The 16,036-nt window shown below is 39.6% G+C and overlaps 1 protein-coding gene across 2 annotated transcripts; it reads right to left on the reverse strand.

Moving 5' to 3' along the window:
- Positions 1 to 9,492: 9,492 nt before the first annotated feature.
- On the reverse strand, positions 9,493 to 12,752 carry LOC134210989 (kinesin-like protein subito). 2 transcript variants are annotated; one of them, XM_062687483.1, is made up of 4 exons: positions 12,572 to 12,752; positions 10,322 to 11,826; positions 9,780 to 10,002; positions 9,493 to 9,720 (listed from the first exon to the last, which is right to left on the reverse strand). In XM_062687483.1, the coding sequence occupies exons 1-4, from the start codon at positions 12,704 to 12,706 to the stop codon at positions 9,565 to 9,567; spliced, it is 2,019 nt and encodes a 672-aa protein (XP_062543467.1). In that variant the 5' UTR covers positions 12,707 to 12,752; the 3' UTR covers positions 9,493 to 9,564. The 2 variants fall into 2 exon arrangements, with proteins under 2 accessions (XP_062543467.1, XP_062543468.1); XM_062687484.1 differs by having other exon boundaries at positions 10,322 to 11,782; positions 12,572 to 12,713.
- Positions 12,753 to 16,036: the final 3,284 nt, after the last annotated feature.

Consider the following 16,036-nt stretch of genomic DNA (forward strand, 5'->3'; position numbering starts at 1 on the left):
GTAAACGGGATTTGTTTTCAAATGATTGGCTCTCGGTCTCTTTCTAGCGTGCAGTTGTCAAAGTGCCATCATCGTTTCGCAATAAATAGAGCTGGGTGATATTTTTAAGGCAAAACGATAAATCAATCGATCACATACTCCTTAATCAATGACTCCATAACGTGCCATAAACCATCAGAGCAGCTTTATAATAAATACAGGCGCCAAAAAACCACTCGCAGCGAGCAGAAAGTGACATTATGTCAAATATTGCGTCAAATAAAACTCGCAGAAACAAATAGCGCTAGCAAAAGTGAAAAGGTTTTCAGGTGTAGTGTTGCACTGCAATAATATCGTTTATTTCCAATTCTAGCAGTCACTCATATGGAAACGATATGGAAGTCCATTCACAGGTTCTAGCGTTGGCTATAACATGAGAAATATAGAAAAAGATACTGTTATCATAGTAGCAATCGGCTGCAACCGTACCCTTGATACGGAACATAGTAGCACCCTTGGTAACCAGTTTGTTACAGTGAAAAACTTCAGTTAGTCGTTATCAAGAACTCCTACAAACTAGACGCTATTTTAAATAAAGTTGTTATCTATCCAGACTGAACCAATCGTTCATTTCGTCCCAAAGTACCCGAATCTCAACAGGTTATGGGCCCAGAGATTTGGCGTGCGGAATTCCACAGTTCCGAGGACGGGAATATCAATACGAGAACTGGAGTTACAGGGTCAGACTGTTTCTAGATGCAGCCGGTGTTTCGGAAGTGCTAACTGGAACTGTGCCGGACGTAGCTGCCGATAGAGCGAAGTTTGAGGAGCTGGACAGAACAGCGAAAGCCAAGCTGGTAAGCTGTCTTGCTGATGAATGTTTAGAAGTTGTTCGAGAGCGAAACACGGCGAAGGACATGTGGAGTAGCCTTGAAACAACATTTGCCAAGATGTCAGTGGTCAACCAGACGCTCGTGAGGTAGTTGTTGGCAAGATTGAGAATGCAAGATGAAACAGACATGCAAAATCACGTTATGGAGTTCGATGGGCTGCTGAAAACTGCTGGAGCTACGCTGACAGAGGGGGATTTGGTGTCACAGTTATTTCTGACTCTACCAGAATCATACTGCCTTGGAGAATGTACCGGAGAAAGACTTTACACTGGAACTGGTGAAGCAAAGACTTCTATCTGAAGAATCAAAGCGTAGCGATCGACAAGGAAATATTTCTTGGACATTAGAGTTGTCGTAGATCGCATTAAAAGACATGTTATCTGTTTAACGTCTGAAAAAGAATGAAAGAATTTATTTGCTCCTCCTGTATTGACAGCTACTGTGATAATTCATCGCTTGCTTGATTATTTTCTAATAGGTCGCCTACTTGATCTTCAACACTCCTCCTCGATGGATGTATTCCAGCAGCTTGTCTAAAACGTGATAGCTTGATATACTGCAAAGGTTTCGTCAGCATATCTGCAATCATTTCATCAGTTGAAAGATACACTGGATTGATTATTCCTTATTGCTTTAATTGTCTTCCAAAGTGGTGTTTAGTTTCGACATGTTTAGATTTACGATTAATACTTGCTGCGCCAATTTGCTTGATGCAACTTTGATTGTCTTCATATATTCTTATTGGTAGTTTGGTAGTGATTCCAAGATCATCAAAAAGACGTAATATCCAATTTAACTCCTTACAACTTTCTGCCAAAGCCACATATTCTGCTTCCGTGCTGCTTAGTGTAACGTTGTCCTGCTTTCTGGAGCACCAGGCGATCATTCCTCCAGCGTATCTGAATAAGTATCCGGACGTTGATTTCCTGTCTCTGGCATCTCCAGCCCAGTCGGCATCCACAAAAACTTCCAATGGAGATGTATTGCCGCCAAGATGCAATTCGTAATCAATTGTACCTTTCAAATGTATTTTTACCTCCACCCAATCGGATTGCGTTGGTCGACTGGTTTTTCTTCCTAAGATTGAAACTGCTACTGCTATATCAGGACGAGTATTGATAGCCACATACAACAATCCTCCAATTAGGCTTGCATATTGATTATTATTCGGCAGTTCCTCTTCCTCTATCTGTTTAACGTCTGAACAAAGAATGAAAGAATTTATTTGCTCCTCCTGTATTGACAGCTACTGTGATAATTCATCGCTTGCTTGATTATTTTCTAATAGGTCGCCTACTTGATCTTCAACAATATTGGTGACGATAACCCGACGGCTTTTTCGGGAAGTTTGCAACAGCCAAGACAAAAGTTTACTGGAAAATGTCACAAGTGCGGTAAGCAGAGTGGCCAGATTATATTTTGATAAATCGGTAGCTTGACTGTAGAAAAATCGGTAGATATCGGTAGGCCGGAAAAAGTACTAAATCCACTAAATCATATGAAAATGTATACATATTTAAAAGGGCATTTAGCCTCATGTTGAAAAATTTCATATAACCTTTTTCAAAATATGTAAATCTCACGATTGAAAAGTTCATCCTTGAGAGCCATAGTTTATTGTTTATATGCACTTTCCTTATCAGAAATAAAATCAGTGTCGATTAAGTTCAGATAAATATAAAATTTCCTAAAACTCTTCTAGTTTGAATCTGAACCTAAATTAAATTACAAAGTTCGTGGTTTACCCAGCAGTGTTCTTTTTATGTATAAAATCTATTTCAATATAATTATTACCTATGTTGCTGTTCAGAAAAATTCCACATTTGTAAAGTGGATTGGTTGACAATCAGACCAATCCCCTTTACATATGAGGAACTTTTTTGAACACCAGCATTTGCAATCAAATAAATCTTCCGATTCATTTGAAGTTCAAATCCGCAGAAGATAGAACTAAGCGGTATGACAACTTCAAGTACTTCAAGTATCTCAATTGATATAAAATGAATTTAAAATGGTTGAAATGCATATTTCTCAGATTCAAAATCAATATGTATCACAAAACAGCCTGGATGACTGCTGATTTACTCGAAGCTTTTAAAAAGTTTATGATGATATGGAAATGCTATTATCATCTCCCAAACTTGGACGTACATGTTCATGATAGAATTAAAAAAATATTGACGAACTTCAGACCGTTATTCAAATCTAGCCGCATAACATGGTTAGCTTATTTTATTTTATGTTATGTTATTTTATGAAATTCGTTGCTCATGAAAGGATGCAATTTTGGAACCACTGTAGAATAAACAGTGAAATCTCTTCTCCTTAATTTAAGAATAGTTGTATGGTTGTATCATCACATTTGGATTTGGTTGAAATACCACACTCGTTTGTACGCTGCAAAGAAAAAGCTTCTAACAGAAAACCCATTATTTCTAAAAAAAACTCGGAAAGCATTTAGATTTAGATTTGGAGAGAACCTAAATTGCAACATCCTTAGCTCCAAAAAAATTCCAATTCTTTAAGTTAGTGGAAAGTTTCGTAGAAAAATGCTCGTGACATCAATGTTGGTTAGTATAGATAGTAGAATCTATAGATGGGCGAAAGCATGGCTGAGTCGATGTTTTTGACCGTGCACGCGCGCATATGACGTCACAGCCCTTAATATTTTCATTGAAATCGTGACGTCATGCTCGTTTGGAGACACGTTTGACAGTTCGTTTGGAAACAGAAAATTTATGTTCGCGCATCTATATATTCCACTATCTATATTAGTTATTGAGCAAACCTGCTAAAGATATTTTAAAGTATTAGATGCGGATTATCCTCAAATCTTCTTTATCGAAGTGCAGTAATGTAATGTCGCATGTGACAAAATAATTATTGAACTCTTTAGTCCTATCTGGTCCAGACCTTATCTTACTTATGTGGATATGGATTTGATGCATAATGTTATCTTAACAGATAAGACAAAATTAAGGTATATGCGACATACTGCAGATTCAACTGTTCTGATATTAAATTGGCTGGGAATTAGCTAAAATCATTTGAATCGTGTATGAGAAATATGTTGCCCGTGCTTTTGTTTAGTGTGTTAAAAATCGGTAGTTCTCGGTAGGAATTTTGAAAAATCTGTAGTTTTCAATCATTCGTCTGTGAAGGTGAGTAAAAATCAGTAGGACTACCTAGAAATCGATAGGTCTGGCCACCCTGGCGGTAAGCGTGGGCACGTGATGAAGAATTGTTAGAAGCAGTATGAAAATGAAGAAGAAGAAGAGAAAGCAGAACATGCAAATAAATCCGTCTCGTTCCTGGCATGTGTAACCGATAGACAAATCACGATGAAACTGGATTCTGGTTGCAGCGATCACTTAGTGAGTGATAAGTCAGTATTCACAAGTCTCAAACAAAACGGATGCTCGATTGAGAGGGAGTGTTATCATAGTAGCAATCGGCTGCAACCGTACCCTTGATACGGAACATAGTAGCACCCTTGGTAACCAGTTTGTTACAGTGAAAAACTTCAGTTAGTCGTTATCAAGAACTCCTACAAACTAGACGCTATTTTAAATAAAGTTGTTATCTATCCAGACTGAACCAATCGTTCATTTCGTGCCAAAGTACCCGAATCTCAACAGATACAAGTTAGAATGAATGAGATATGAGACAAGCCTGGGTTTGAACGCACGTGTTAGTGTCGATGAGCAGAAAGCATGGCAAAAAAAACTGTCCTATTTCCTTCTTCTTCTTCTTCGGAGCATTGTAATTAAGTAATTAATTGTAATTAAGTCGTTTTCTATACAATACCCAACCTCAATAATCTCCCACATTCCAAAAACCCCTCCCAGCCTCGCTATAATAGTGTCCTTTGGATAGAGAATACGTGTTTACAAATTTGGTTTAAATTGATCCATGCGATAAAAAGGTATACTAAACTGTTCGTTTAATAAATATACCCTCTCTCTCATTTAGCTATGCCATTCCTACCCAGTATGATATGGTCTATGATATGGACAGAGAATATGGGCTCCAAATTTTGTGGACATTAGTAAATGAGTTCAGAAGTTATGCTGAATTAATCGATAGCTAAACAACACCCCTCTCTCACACCCTCCCCTTTTTAAAATGACCTACCCACATCCACTAAAAACTTTTCCTTAGGACAGACAATATTTGATACAAATTTGATTCAAAGCGGTCATGGAGTTCAAGATCTACATTGAGTTGATCGATTGCTAAACAAAACTTCTCCCTCTTTTCCAAAGAACATCCCTCACCACACTATCGTCGTCTCCTTAACATGAAGAATATGTGTTCCAAATTTGATTGAAATCGGCCAAGGGGTTTAGAAGTTACACTTAGTTGATCGATAACTAAGCAATACCCCTACCCCCACACCCTCCCTCTTTTACAAAGGGTATCTCTAACCCCCCAAAATCATCGTCTCCTTAACATGAAGAATGTTTGTTCCAAATTTGGTTGAAATCGGCCAAGGTGTTCAGAAGTTACACTGAGTTTATCGATAACTAAGCAGTACCCCTCCCCCCACACCCTCCTCCTTTCCCAAGGAGCATGCTTAACCCCCCTATCGTCGTCTCCTTAACATGGAGAATGTATGTTAGAAATTTGGTTGAAATCGGCCAAGGTGTGCAGAAGTTACACTGAGTTGATCGATAACTAAGCAATATGCCTCCCCCACACCCTCCCCCTTTCTCAAGGAGCGTCCCAAACCCCCTATCGTCGTCTCCTTAACATGAAGAATGTATGTTAGAAATTTGGTTGAAATCAGCCAAGGTGTTCAAAAGTTACACTGAGTTGATCGATAACTAAGCAATACCCCTCCCTCACACCCTCCCTCTTTTCTAAAAGGCATTTCTAACCCCCCTATCGTCGTCTCCTTAGGATGAAGAATGTGTGTTCCAAATTTGGTTGAAATCGGCCAAGGGGTTTAGAAGTTACACTGAGTTGATCGATAACTAAGCAATACCCCTCCCCCCACACCCTCCCCCTTTTCCAAAGAGCATCCCCAACCCCCCTATCGTCATCTCCTAAAGATAAAGAATGTGTGTTCCAAATTTTGTTGAAGTTGGCCAAGGGGTTCAAAAAGTACACTGAGTTGGTGAATAACTAAGCAATACACCGCCTCCCACACCCTCCCTCTTTTCCAAAGAGCATGCTTAACCCCTCTATCGTCGTCTCCTTAAGATAAAGAATGTGTGTTCCAAATTTGGTTGAAATCGGCCAAGGGGTTCAAAAGGTACACTGAGTTGATCAATAACCTAGCAATAACCTTCCCCCCACACCCTCCCCCTTTTTCGATAGCATCCCTAACCCCCCTATCGTCGTCTCCTTAAGATAAAGAATGTGTGTTCCAAATTTGGTTGAAATCGGCCAAGGTGTTCAGAAGTTACACTGCGTTGATCAAATATTAAGCAATACCCCTCCCTCCACACCCTCCCCCTTTTCCAAAGAGCATCCCAAACCCCCCTATCGTCATCTCCTAAAGATAAAGAATGTGTGTTCCAAATTTGGTTGAAGTTGGCCAAGGGGTTCAAAAAGTACACTGAGTTGGTGAATAACTAAGCAATACACCTCCCCCAGAGCCGTAGCGTGGACTCCCGGCGCCCTTGGCGAAATCTTTTTTGGGCGCCCCTGTCGTATTAAGGAAAAATGTGCAATATTTCACAATCCAATAACATTTTGAATCTCACCTTAAAGTTTTATAAATTTTTATTAACGAGATTTTCTTCACTATGTTGGCTCATCTTGTAGAACAATGAGATTAAAAAGTTTAGTGGATTGAAGATGCTTCATATAACAAGCAATATATTAGGAGGTATGTCCCTGGAAAGTTTTTAAATTTTGTGACCTTTTACACTAATTGGCAAAATATGGTAAGAACTTGATAGAGTCGTGGACAATTCTGGATCCTCGTATGAAATCTGTTGGAACATCCAGGCTAAAAGATCATTAAAATTGCTGAAAGCTATTTACTTACAGCTCATAGTGTCCTAACGGCTGTTTCTCGCTCTTAGTGGAAGGAACTGACGTACTTGCAAATACATAGCAGAGAAAAGAGATTTGAAAATCATGACAAATCATATACTAATGTCCAATGGTTGGAACAAGAAAATCCAACTCTGAAGTGGATCGATCGATGATCGAAATCGCTATCGGATTTAGGAACAAGAAATGGATGGATATGGATGTTGGGTCAATAACATCCAACTTTGAAGTAGTCAGAATCGACATCGGAAGCAGGAGGGCCAGGAAGTGAGGAAATGAGGCTATGAATGCTTTGAAAGCACATGCTTTGGCACATGTTGTATGTATTGCGGATAAATTTTGCTAATCTATGAGAGCTTTGATAAATGATAACCAAAGTAGTAATTTAATTATATTTATTGAACGGCTACTCAGCCTTGCAATTATTACAATGAGTTTTTTATTTACCCTACGTTTCGACACGGGGATTGTGTCTTTTTCAAGGGGGAAATATTTTTGTTGTTTGTCCCTTGAAAAAGACACAATCCCCGTGTTGAAACGTCGGGTAAATAAAAAAAACTCATTGTAATAATTGCAAGACTAAGTAGCCGTTCAATAAATATAATTCAAACGCACAGTCGATCCATAATCAGTAGTCATTTGATCAAGGCACATTATCACTGCTTATCGTAATGCCGCCAGGTCAAATGCGTCCATGATGATATATTTTCGGACTAAATGAAGTTTTTCTGGATGAAATGAGAGTTGTCTTAAATCTACACCATCATTACCTTTACCTCATCCCGATATAAGTCCCGATATAAGTTATCTCGATATAGGTCATAATTTGGTGGCAGTTTGTGTCCGAAAATGGCAACAATCCGATCTACAATTTGAAAATTGAATAAGTACAAGTATTCTAGACTTTTTCTTGGCCCCTTGTAGACGGTTCCAAAAGGCTCAGAGAAACACAGTCAGGGCAGTCAAAGTTAAGACCAAATCATTCGACTTGTTTATTTGAGATAGAAGAAAGATTAGATTTCTTGAAATTTCTCCGCCATAGACCTTTAGACTTTATGGTCGGTTTGTTATTATTTGGGCATGTAACGAATAAAATTGTTCTGTTTCCCATACCGTGATTCTTGATTCTGGCGCCCCCTGAGGGCTGGCGCCCTTGGCGGGGGCCAACCCGGCCAACCCCACGCTACGGCACTGACCTCCCCCCACACCCTCCCTCTTTTCCAAAGAGCATGCTTAGCCCCTCAAAATCATCGTCTCCTTAAGATAAAGAATGTGTGTTCCAAATTTGGTTGAAATCGGCCAAGGGGTTCAAAAGGTACACTGAGTTGATCAATAACTTAGCAATAACCTTCCCCCCCACACCCCCCCCCTTTTCCAATAGCATCCCTAACCCCCCTATCGTCGTCTCCTTAAGATAAAGAATGTGTGTTCCAAATTTGGTTGAAATCGGTCGATGGGTTCAGAAGTTATGCTGGAACATACATACAAACATACAAACATTGAGTTTTATATATATATATAGATAGATTGCATTTAATTCATGAAAAATAGTATAAATGACGACTCAATTCGTGAGGGACTCGTGACTGGCAGGTGGTATTAGATTAGAACGCAGGTCCCATTTGAAAAGGGAAAAAAAGTTGTTCGGGACCCCTCGTAGATTTTTTTAAAATACCCAGGAAATGAAAGATAAGAAGCTATATTTTCACGTAGTTGAAATTTTAGCGATGCTCATTTTTTTGTGATAATATTGTTCTATTGAACACGCCGTGTACGGGACTTAAGCTGGTTACGTAGTCCGTAATAAGCCCTATTTTCAACGCCTTTTCACCTCGCGGGTAACAACACCAATGCTAGGTGGATTAGTCGGGGTTTTTAAACTTTATTTTGATTTTTTATTTAGTGAGTATTAAGTTCATCACGAAATAGTTCTCAATGCTCGATTGGCTCAAGATGACCGATTTCGCATATCTCTGAATGTAGGATCCCTAGTTTTTACATGTTTTGTTAGAAATTTTGTTCGAGCCTCCATGTCTGTTCTCCGTGATTTAGTGCATTAGTCGATTTTTAACAGTGCTGGGCCATTATGCTGAAGTCCAAAGTAGGGAGTGAGTACAGTCAAACATTCCACATCTCGATATTTCCGTGAGTCGATGGCCGCCCATTCAACATCGACTGAAGGAGTTCGACTGTATTTTAAAATGAGAAGAGAGAAATGAACGAGGAGAAGTGAGAAGAAAGAAAGAAGGAAAAAAGAAAAAAAAAGAAAAAGTATAAGGAAAAAGAAAGAAGAAGGAAAAACAAATAAGAAGATGGAAGAAGAAAGGAGGATGGAGGAAGAAAAAAATAGGAAGACGAAAGAAGGAAGAAAGAAGCTAGAAAAAAACAAAGAGGAAGAGATGAAAAAATCATGGAAAAGGGAAAAGGAATAAAAGGAAGAAAGAGAGAATGAAGAAAAAAAAGCCGAAAGAATGAAACAAGGTAGACAGAAAGAAGAAGCTGGAAGAAGGATGAAGCAAGAAAGAGAAAAGAAAAAGAAAAGTACTGACTTACAATTTGGTCTAATGGCCTGATACGAACAACAATGATAAAATCATATTAAGAACATGAATAGGTCTATAATACATTAATATGTTTATTGAAAAAAAGAAACAAGCATTAAAATCAGTTAAAAGCTATCCCCTGTTCACAATGACAATCTTCTCGTTCGAATTTCCTTCTCACGGTACTTCTGAAGCTCTTCCTTGTATGCATTGAGTTTCTTCTCATACTCATCCTCCTCGTACTCCATATCAGTGATGGTGTTCCTGAGTTGGTCAATTTTGGTTTTCAAATCAGTTATCTGTAAAGTATTTATGTGTGAAAAGAAAACCTTTTATTGCGCAATTTGTGCACGCTTACCTGCAACTTGTAGGGAACTACGGCGGCCTCCAGGGCCTGCTTGAGCCGAGTTTGAAATGTGGCTTCCCGTTGGACGCAGTACGACTCGAAATCGTCCGTCAGTTCGTTGCGTAATTGTCGCTCCTGGTCGAGAATCTCTCGTTTCAGTAGTTGGATTTCCAATTCCTTGTCCGCCAGTTGCTCTCGGTAGACGTTAGATTCGTAGGATAGTTCTTGCTTCAATCTAAATAACGGGCGAAATAGCGACAGATAAACCACACGTGTTCATTCAAGATCACGATCGTGGTTTTGAAAAAATACCTGATTTTGTATTTTCAACTGTTTTGTAGAAGAGAAATATTTTGGCTTATTCTGCGAGTTAAGGGGACATGGGGTGCATCGATTTTGGCTATACAAATTGAAACATACAATTTCACGTCATTCTACTCGCAGAATAAGCACAAGTATCTGAAGAATGTTTTGAGATCATAATCAATAGCAATTACAAAGTTTTTGACTTGACATTTTAAAATACATTTAAAAAAAGTAATAAAAAAAATCACCTTTCATTCTCCACCATAAGCTGATTGCAGTCGATCCGAGCCGACGGACTGCTAGTAGCTTGGGCCAAAAAGAACGAGAACCGTGTGGTTCGATCCCGCCGTTGAGTTGGTTTCCTCTGCAGTACAATCTGTTTGGCGATGGACGAAAAGTTCAGCACGTTCAAGTTCTCATCGTAGTACTCTTCGGTGGGATAAAGGTTGACGATCATGGAAAGCTTCTCCTTTCCGAGTAGAGCCGATTGGATCAGCATTGTAAGTTTGGAATCGCGCACTGGAACTATTTCGGCCAGTTTCTTGGATTTCTGATTCTTATGCACAGTTTCTAAGCACCGTCCGAGGACCATTAGGGAGGTATTGATCTTTTGAGCTTCCTTCAGACGATCCCCAAAGTTGCCAGTCTTCTTGAGGCGTTCCGAGCCGGCAAGATCACAGAATTTATAGACGGAATAGTTGATTAATTGCGACGTGAGGGAATACGACACCACAGTCATGAAGAAAATACTATGAGAACGACTGGAATTGCTATTGACATCAGTTGATCCGTACGTTGCGCTTTGAAGTCCAAACTGTAGTATGTGGTAGGCATCCTCACTGCTTCCAGCAAATATACACGATAGATCTTTGATGTAGGCATTTCCTTCGTTGGAAAGGATTTTCATTGGCTTCCTTTTTCCGAAAATCGAATCCTGACCCAGCAAGTCATAAACGTTCTCATTGTAGATCTCAACAAAGGACACCCAGATAAAAACACGGAGATCTGGGTCTTTGTTCGGTAAGAAATCGTGCTCTTTTCGGATGATGGACTTCATCTTGGAATGGCCAGTCGATATGGATAACATTTTTTTCATGGATTCTACCTTTTTCAGTTCTCTACAAACGGAATCGTCATCAAGAAAACTGACCGATGTTTTGTCTATCTTAAGACTAGGATGAGGCGAAATATTATCAGCATTTTCTACGAAGACCTGCTCAATGGCTCTTGGCACGATACCTGGATTGGAATGGTTTCCTAGCAGTGTATAGGTTTTCCCCGAACCGGATGTGCCGTAAGTTAGGAAAGTGGCCCCCCGTTCACCTGAAATGTTCTGCATAGCGGGTTTGATGCACCTATCGTAGACTTCGGCTTGCGACACTGTATCGTCAAAGATCTCGCTAAACGTGAACTGGCGCTCGGTTGAATTATCATCAACATTTTTAGCCATAAGCATATTGTCTTGAATCTTGAATGCTGTTTTGTAAGGATTACTTCGCAAATGTGGCCTCAAGCGAAGACACACCTTAACGGTATCATTGTCCTTTGCGGGCTCTGCTCGATCCACTTCCGGCGGTATTGGCGAACTGCTTCTGTGGGACGGTGATGACGACCGCGAAGAGGAACTCCGACTATCGTTGGACATTAGACTCTCCAAGTTGACGCGAGTGTTCGGCCGAGGACGCATCCTGCGGTCCACGCTGTTTTCTCTAGCATGCAAAAAAGAAGGTAGGGCTCGTTTCATTGCGACTGTCTAGAAAACATCGGAGGAATAAGCTCGTTGTCAGGCTGAATATTATACATACTATTTGGAACATGAAGTGAATATAGAAGTGCTGTTACAGGACATAGAAGAATTTACTGATGTGTAACATGTCCATATAAAAAAAAATAGTTTATTGAATATATTCATGTGAACCTTTTACATTAATATGCTTAGGTGAGGTCAAGGAATCAACCATGAGCTGTGGAAATGTTTAATTGTAATTTGTAATTGTAGTTTTATTCATTCAGTTTTACGTGATCCTGTAGGTACAGACCTTATTTTCAGGGCGAGGGAATTAAATTAAATTAATTAAAGCATACTTTAAACAAAATAGTGGATACAGAAACAAGAAATTCATTTAAAAAATACAAAATGAGAACATTTTGCCCAGTTTGTGATAGTTTTCTGGTTTAGTAATCAAATTCATTAAAATTTTTAATGTATCAAACATAGAAATTGACATTTGATTACAATGCTAATGTTTACTTCAGTGTGTTAAATTCAAAAACAATGATGACGGTTATGTTGGAAGTTGGAATCACTCGCACTTTATAAAAACTTACAAAAAACTCTATATTTTGTAATTATCCAGTAACCTGAGCCTGTTCTAAATATTCTCTAATTTACAAAAAAAAATCAGGATTAAAATTAGGTACTTCAGTAAATCCTAGGCGAATTTATTGAATTTCATTTTGAAGTCGCATTAAAGACAATTCCTAATATATTTACTTACATTTCCAACATTGATAATTTCTTTTGAAACAATTAAACACTTAAGTATGTCTAAATAATACACAATTTTGCCAAAAAAACAGACACCAACGTTTTCATTAACAACACTTTTTAAAAGTAAGCGATTTCCTTCCATCTGCTGCGCCAACCGTTCGCGACAGCGTTCGATCGTTCGGAGAAGATACAAAACAAAAGGTATAAAATGAGTGACTGGCAGGCTTGCTTGAATTTTTAAGCAGCACGAATATTTTCCGCACGCAAAGAGCTGAGAGCTCGGAGAAATAGGGCTACCAGTACAAGGAGAAACCGATTCCTTTTAAATATTGTCGGCGTAGCACCAAGTTAGAATTCGGAAGTCGGGACTTCCGAACCGAACTTTCTTCCGAAGTTTTATTTGTCAAACTAATTGATGCGTTGAAAAGCGCATCTTTAGGCGAATCCAGCGCACTACTTCCGAAGTTGGGAAAGTTGCTTGTATCTGTAGAAAAATCCAACTTCGGAATAAAAAGCGGTATAAATTTATTCCGGATAGACAATATTTATTTTGATCTGATGGGTGCTGCGGATCGAGCCGCTTTTCTGCTCTCATGATTATTTATTATTTAAATTTTTACTTAACTGTGAAATTGTTCTGCAGCATACCAACTGCCGTTTTTGCAATTCTGAGCTCAATCGATCAATCAGAACCAATTTCCAGATCGAATGAGTGACTGAGGTGTAATTTCCTATATATATATATTGGCTGAAATCCCCATACAAACTCAAATCAATTGCGCCAGCTTATACAAGAAGCGATTAAGCTAAAATTTTGAAAGACTGATTTTCTCACCCAAAAACACAATCCTGTGGGGTGCCCCGTGGAATTCGACAACTTTTTGTTTCCTGGGCCAGTCTATTGCCCACCAATCTACGTACATAATGAGCAAGCAAGATGTCGCCCCGTTCATCACCGCAGCTCCAGCTCCCATGGTTAAGCTCGTCCCTCATCACCCTCCTTTAGTTGTCCGAATTCCGGTGAGCCTGGCCAACGAGTTCAATGTATTTCCCGCTTCCGTATCATACAATTTTCAGAAGGCCGATCATCAAAGCATTGTCGACGTACTATCTGATATGCCTTGGGACGCTATACTTGCCGATAATGTCGAAAATGCTGCGTCGACTTTCTCGCATATCTTGGCATACGTTATTGACCGACATGTTCCCAAAAAAGTACACAAGAATAACTCTCATCCGTCCTGGTACACTCGGGAATTAAGAGAACTTAAAACTGCCAAGAGAGCTGCCTTAAGGAAATACACTAAATACCGCACGTTTTCCATAAAGGATCACTACGTCAGACTCAACAACGCCTATAAACGGGTCAGTCGTATATGCTATTCCCGATATCAAAGTAAGATCCAAACCAATCTCAAAACGCATCCTAAACTGTTTTGGAATCATGTCAACAAGCAACGCGGGGAATCTGGCCTACCTTCCTTTATGACATTTAAGGGCGAAACTGTATCATCACTGCAGGAGATCTGCAGACTGTTTTCGCTAAAGTTTGCTGACGTTTTTACCGATGAACAGCTTACCGACAACGAAGTACATCACGCAGCAGACAATGTTCCCCTATATGGCCATGTACTAGGTGTTATCGACATCAGCGAAGAAATGATCTCCTCTGCTGCATCAAAACTAAAGTCATCGATCAAACCTGGTCCCGATGGTATTCCATCCAATTTCCTGAAAAGACACATTTCCAGTTTGCAGTATCCGTTGCTCCTCCTGTTTCGGCTTTCCTTATCCAGTGGCATCTTTCCTTCATGTTGGAAGATTGCACAAATGTTTCCTGTGCACAAGAAAGGGAACAAACGTGACGTGGACAATTATCGAGGAATAACTTCGCTGAGTGCAATATCAAAACTGTTCGAACTCGTTGTGATGGATCCTCTGCTTTCCCACAGCAAGCAGTATCTGTCTGAAACTCAGCATGGATTCATAGCCGGTCGCTCCACTAGTACTAATTTATTGTGCCTTACATCTTTCATCACGAACAGCATGACGAAAAGAGCTCAAACAGATGTCATCTACACAGATCTGTCAGCTGCGTTTGATAAGTTAAACCACTGCATCGCTATCGCCAAATTAGACAAGTTAGGAGTAAATGGCACTCTATTGGAATGGTTCCGATCATATCTATCCGGCCGCCAGCTAACGGTTGCTATCGGCGACTGCAGGTCTGATTCCTTCGTGGCTACATCGGGAATACCCCAAAGGAAGTCATTTGGGTCCGTTAGTCTTCCTACTATATTTCAATGACGTGAATTTTGTACTCGAAGCTCCCCGCCTATCGTATGCTGATGACCTGAAAATGTTCTTGCAAATCCAATCCATCGAAGATTGCTATTTCCTTCAACGTCAGTTAGAATCCTTTGCCAATTGGTGTAACGTCAACCGTATGATAGTCAATCCGGCAAAATGCTCGATGATCACTTTTTCTCGGATTAAAAATCCCGTTAGATTCGACTACACGCTTTTGAATACCAGCATAGAACGTCTGAGTCATGTCAAAGACTTGGGCGTAATTTTCTCATACGTTGTAGATAAGGCTTCCAAAACCCTGGGCTTCATCTTTCGGATGGGTAAAGAATTTTCTGACATTTACTGTCTAAAGTCTTTGTATTGCTCACTGGTGCGGTCGATACTGGAGTATTGCTCCGCCGTTTGGAATCCCAATTATACGAACGGTGCCGAACGAATTGAGTCCGTGCAACGACGCTTCCTACGATTTGCTCTGCGTAGACTACCGTGGAGAGATCCATTACGCCTGTCAAGTTATGAAAGCCGCTGTCGGCTTATCGATCTGGAGCCGCTAAGAGAACGCCGTAACACCGCTCGAGCTGTACTTGTTGCAGACGTTTTGCAAGGCCGAATAGATTGTAGTGACATTTTGGAACAGATTAATATTAACGTACAGCCGAGAACACTTCGCAATAACGCTATGTTAAGAATGCCATTTCGTCGGACTAACTACAGTATGAATGGTAGTATTGAAGAATTACAGCGTATATTCAACAGGGTTTCTACAATATTCGACTTCAACCTGCCTCGTCAGACGCTGCGTCGAAAATTCAAAGAATTTTTCACTTCGCAATAGATAGCTGTTTTAGTGTTTGTGTCCATTTTTTTTTAAGTTTTTGACGATATGTATACTTATATCTTATATCTTTTTTTTATTACCATCATTAGGACATAAGTAGTCTGTTGATGTAGGCCTTAAATAAATAAATAAATAAATAAATAAATAATATGGGGGACACACTTGTGGTATTCGTACCATGGTACAAAAATCTTGAAATGAGTGGCATACCAATTATTGTCTTCATTAAAGATAGCCTTAAAATTATTTTCTTGCCGCCTTGTACCATGGTACGAATACCACAAATCCCAAGTAACACGGTTTGTTGTATGAGTGTAAAAAATA

The sequence above is a fragment of the Armigeres subalbatus genome, chromosome 2 (genome assembly GCF_024139115.2).
Source record: "Armigeres subalbatus isolate Guangzhou_Male chromosome 2, GZ_Asu_2, whole genome shotgun sequence".
NCBI lineage: Eukaryota > Metazoa > Arthropoda > Insecta > Diptera > Culicidae > Armigeres > Armigeres subalbatus.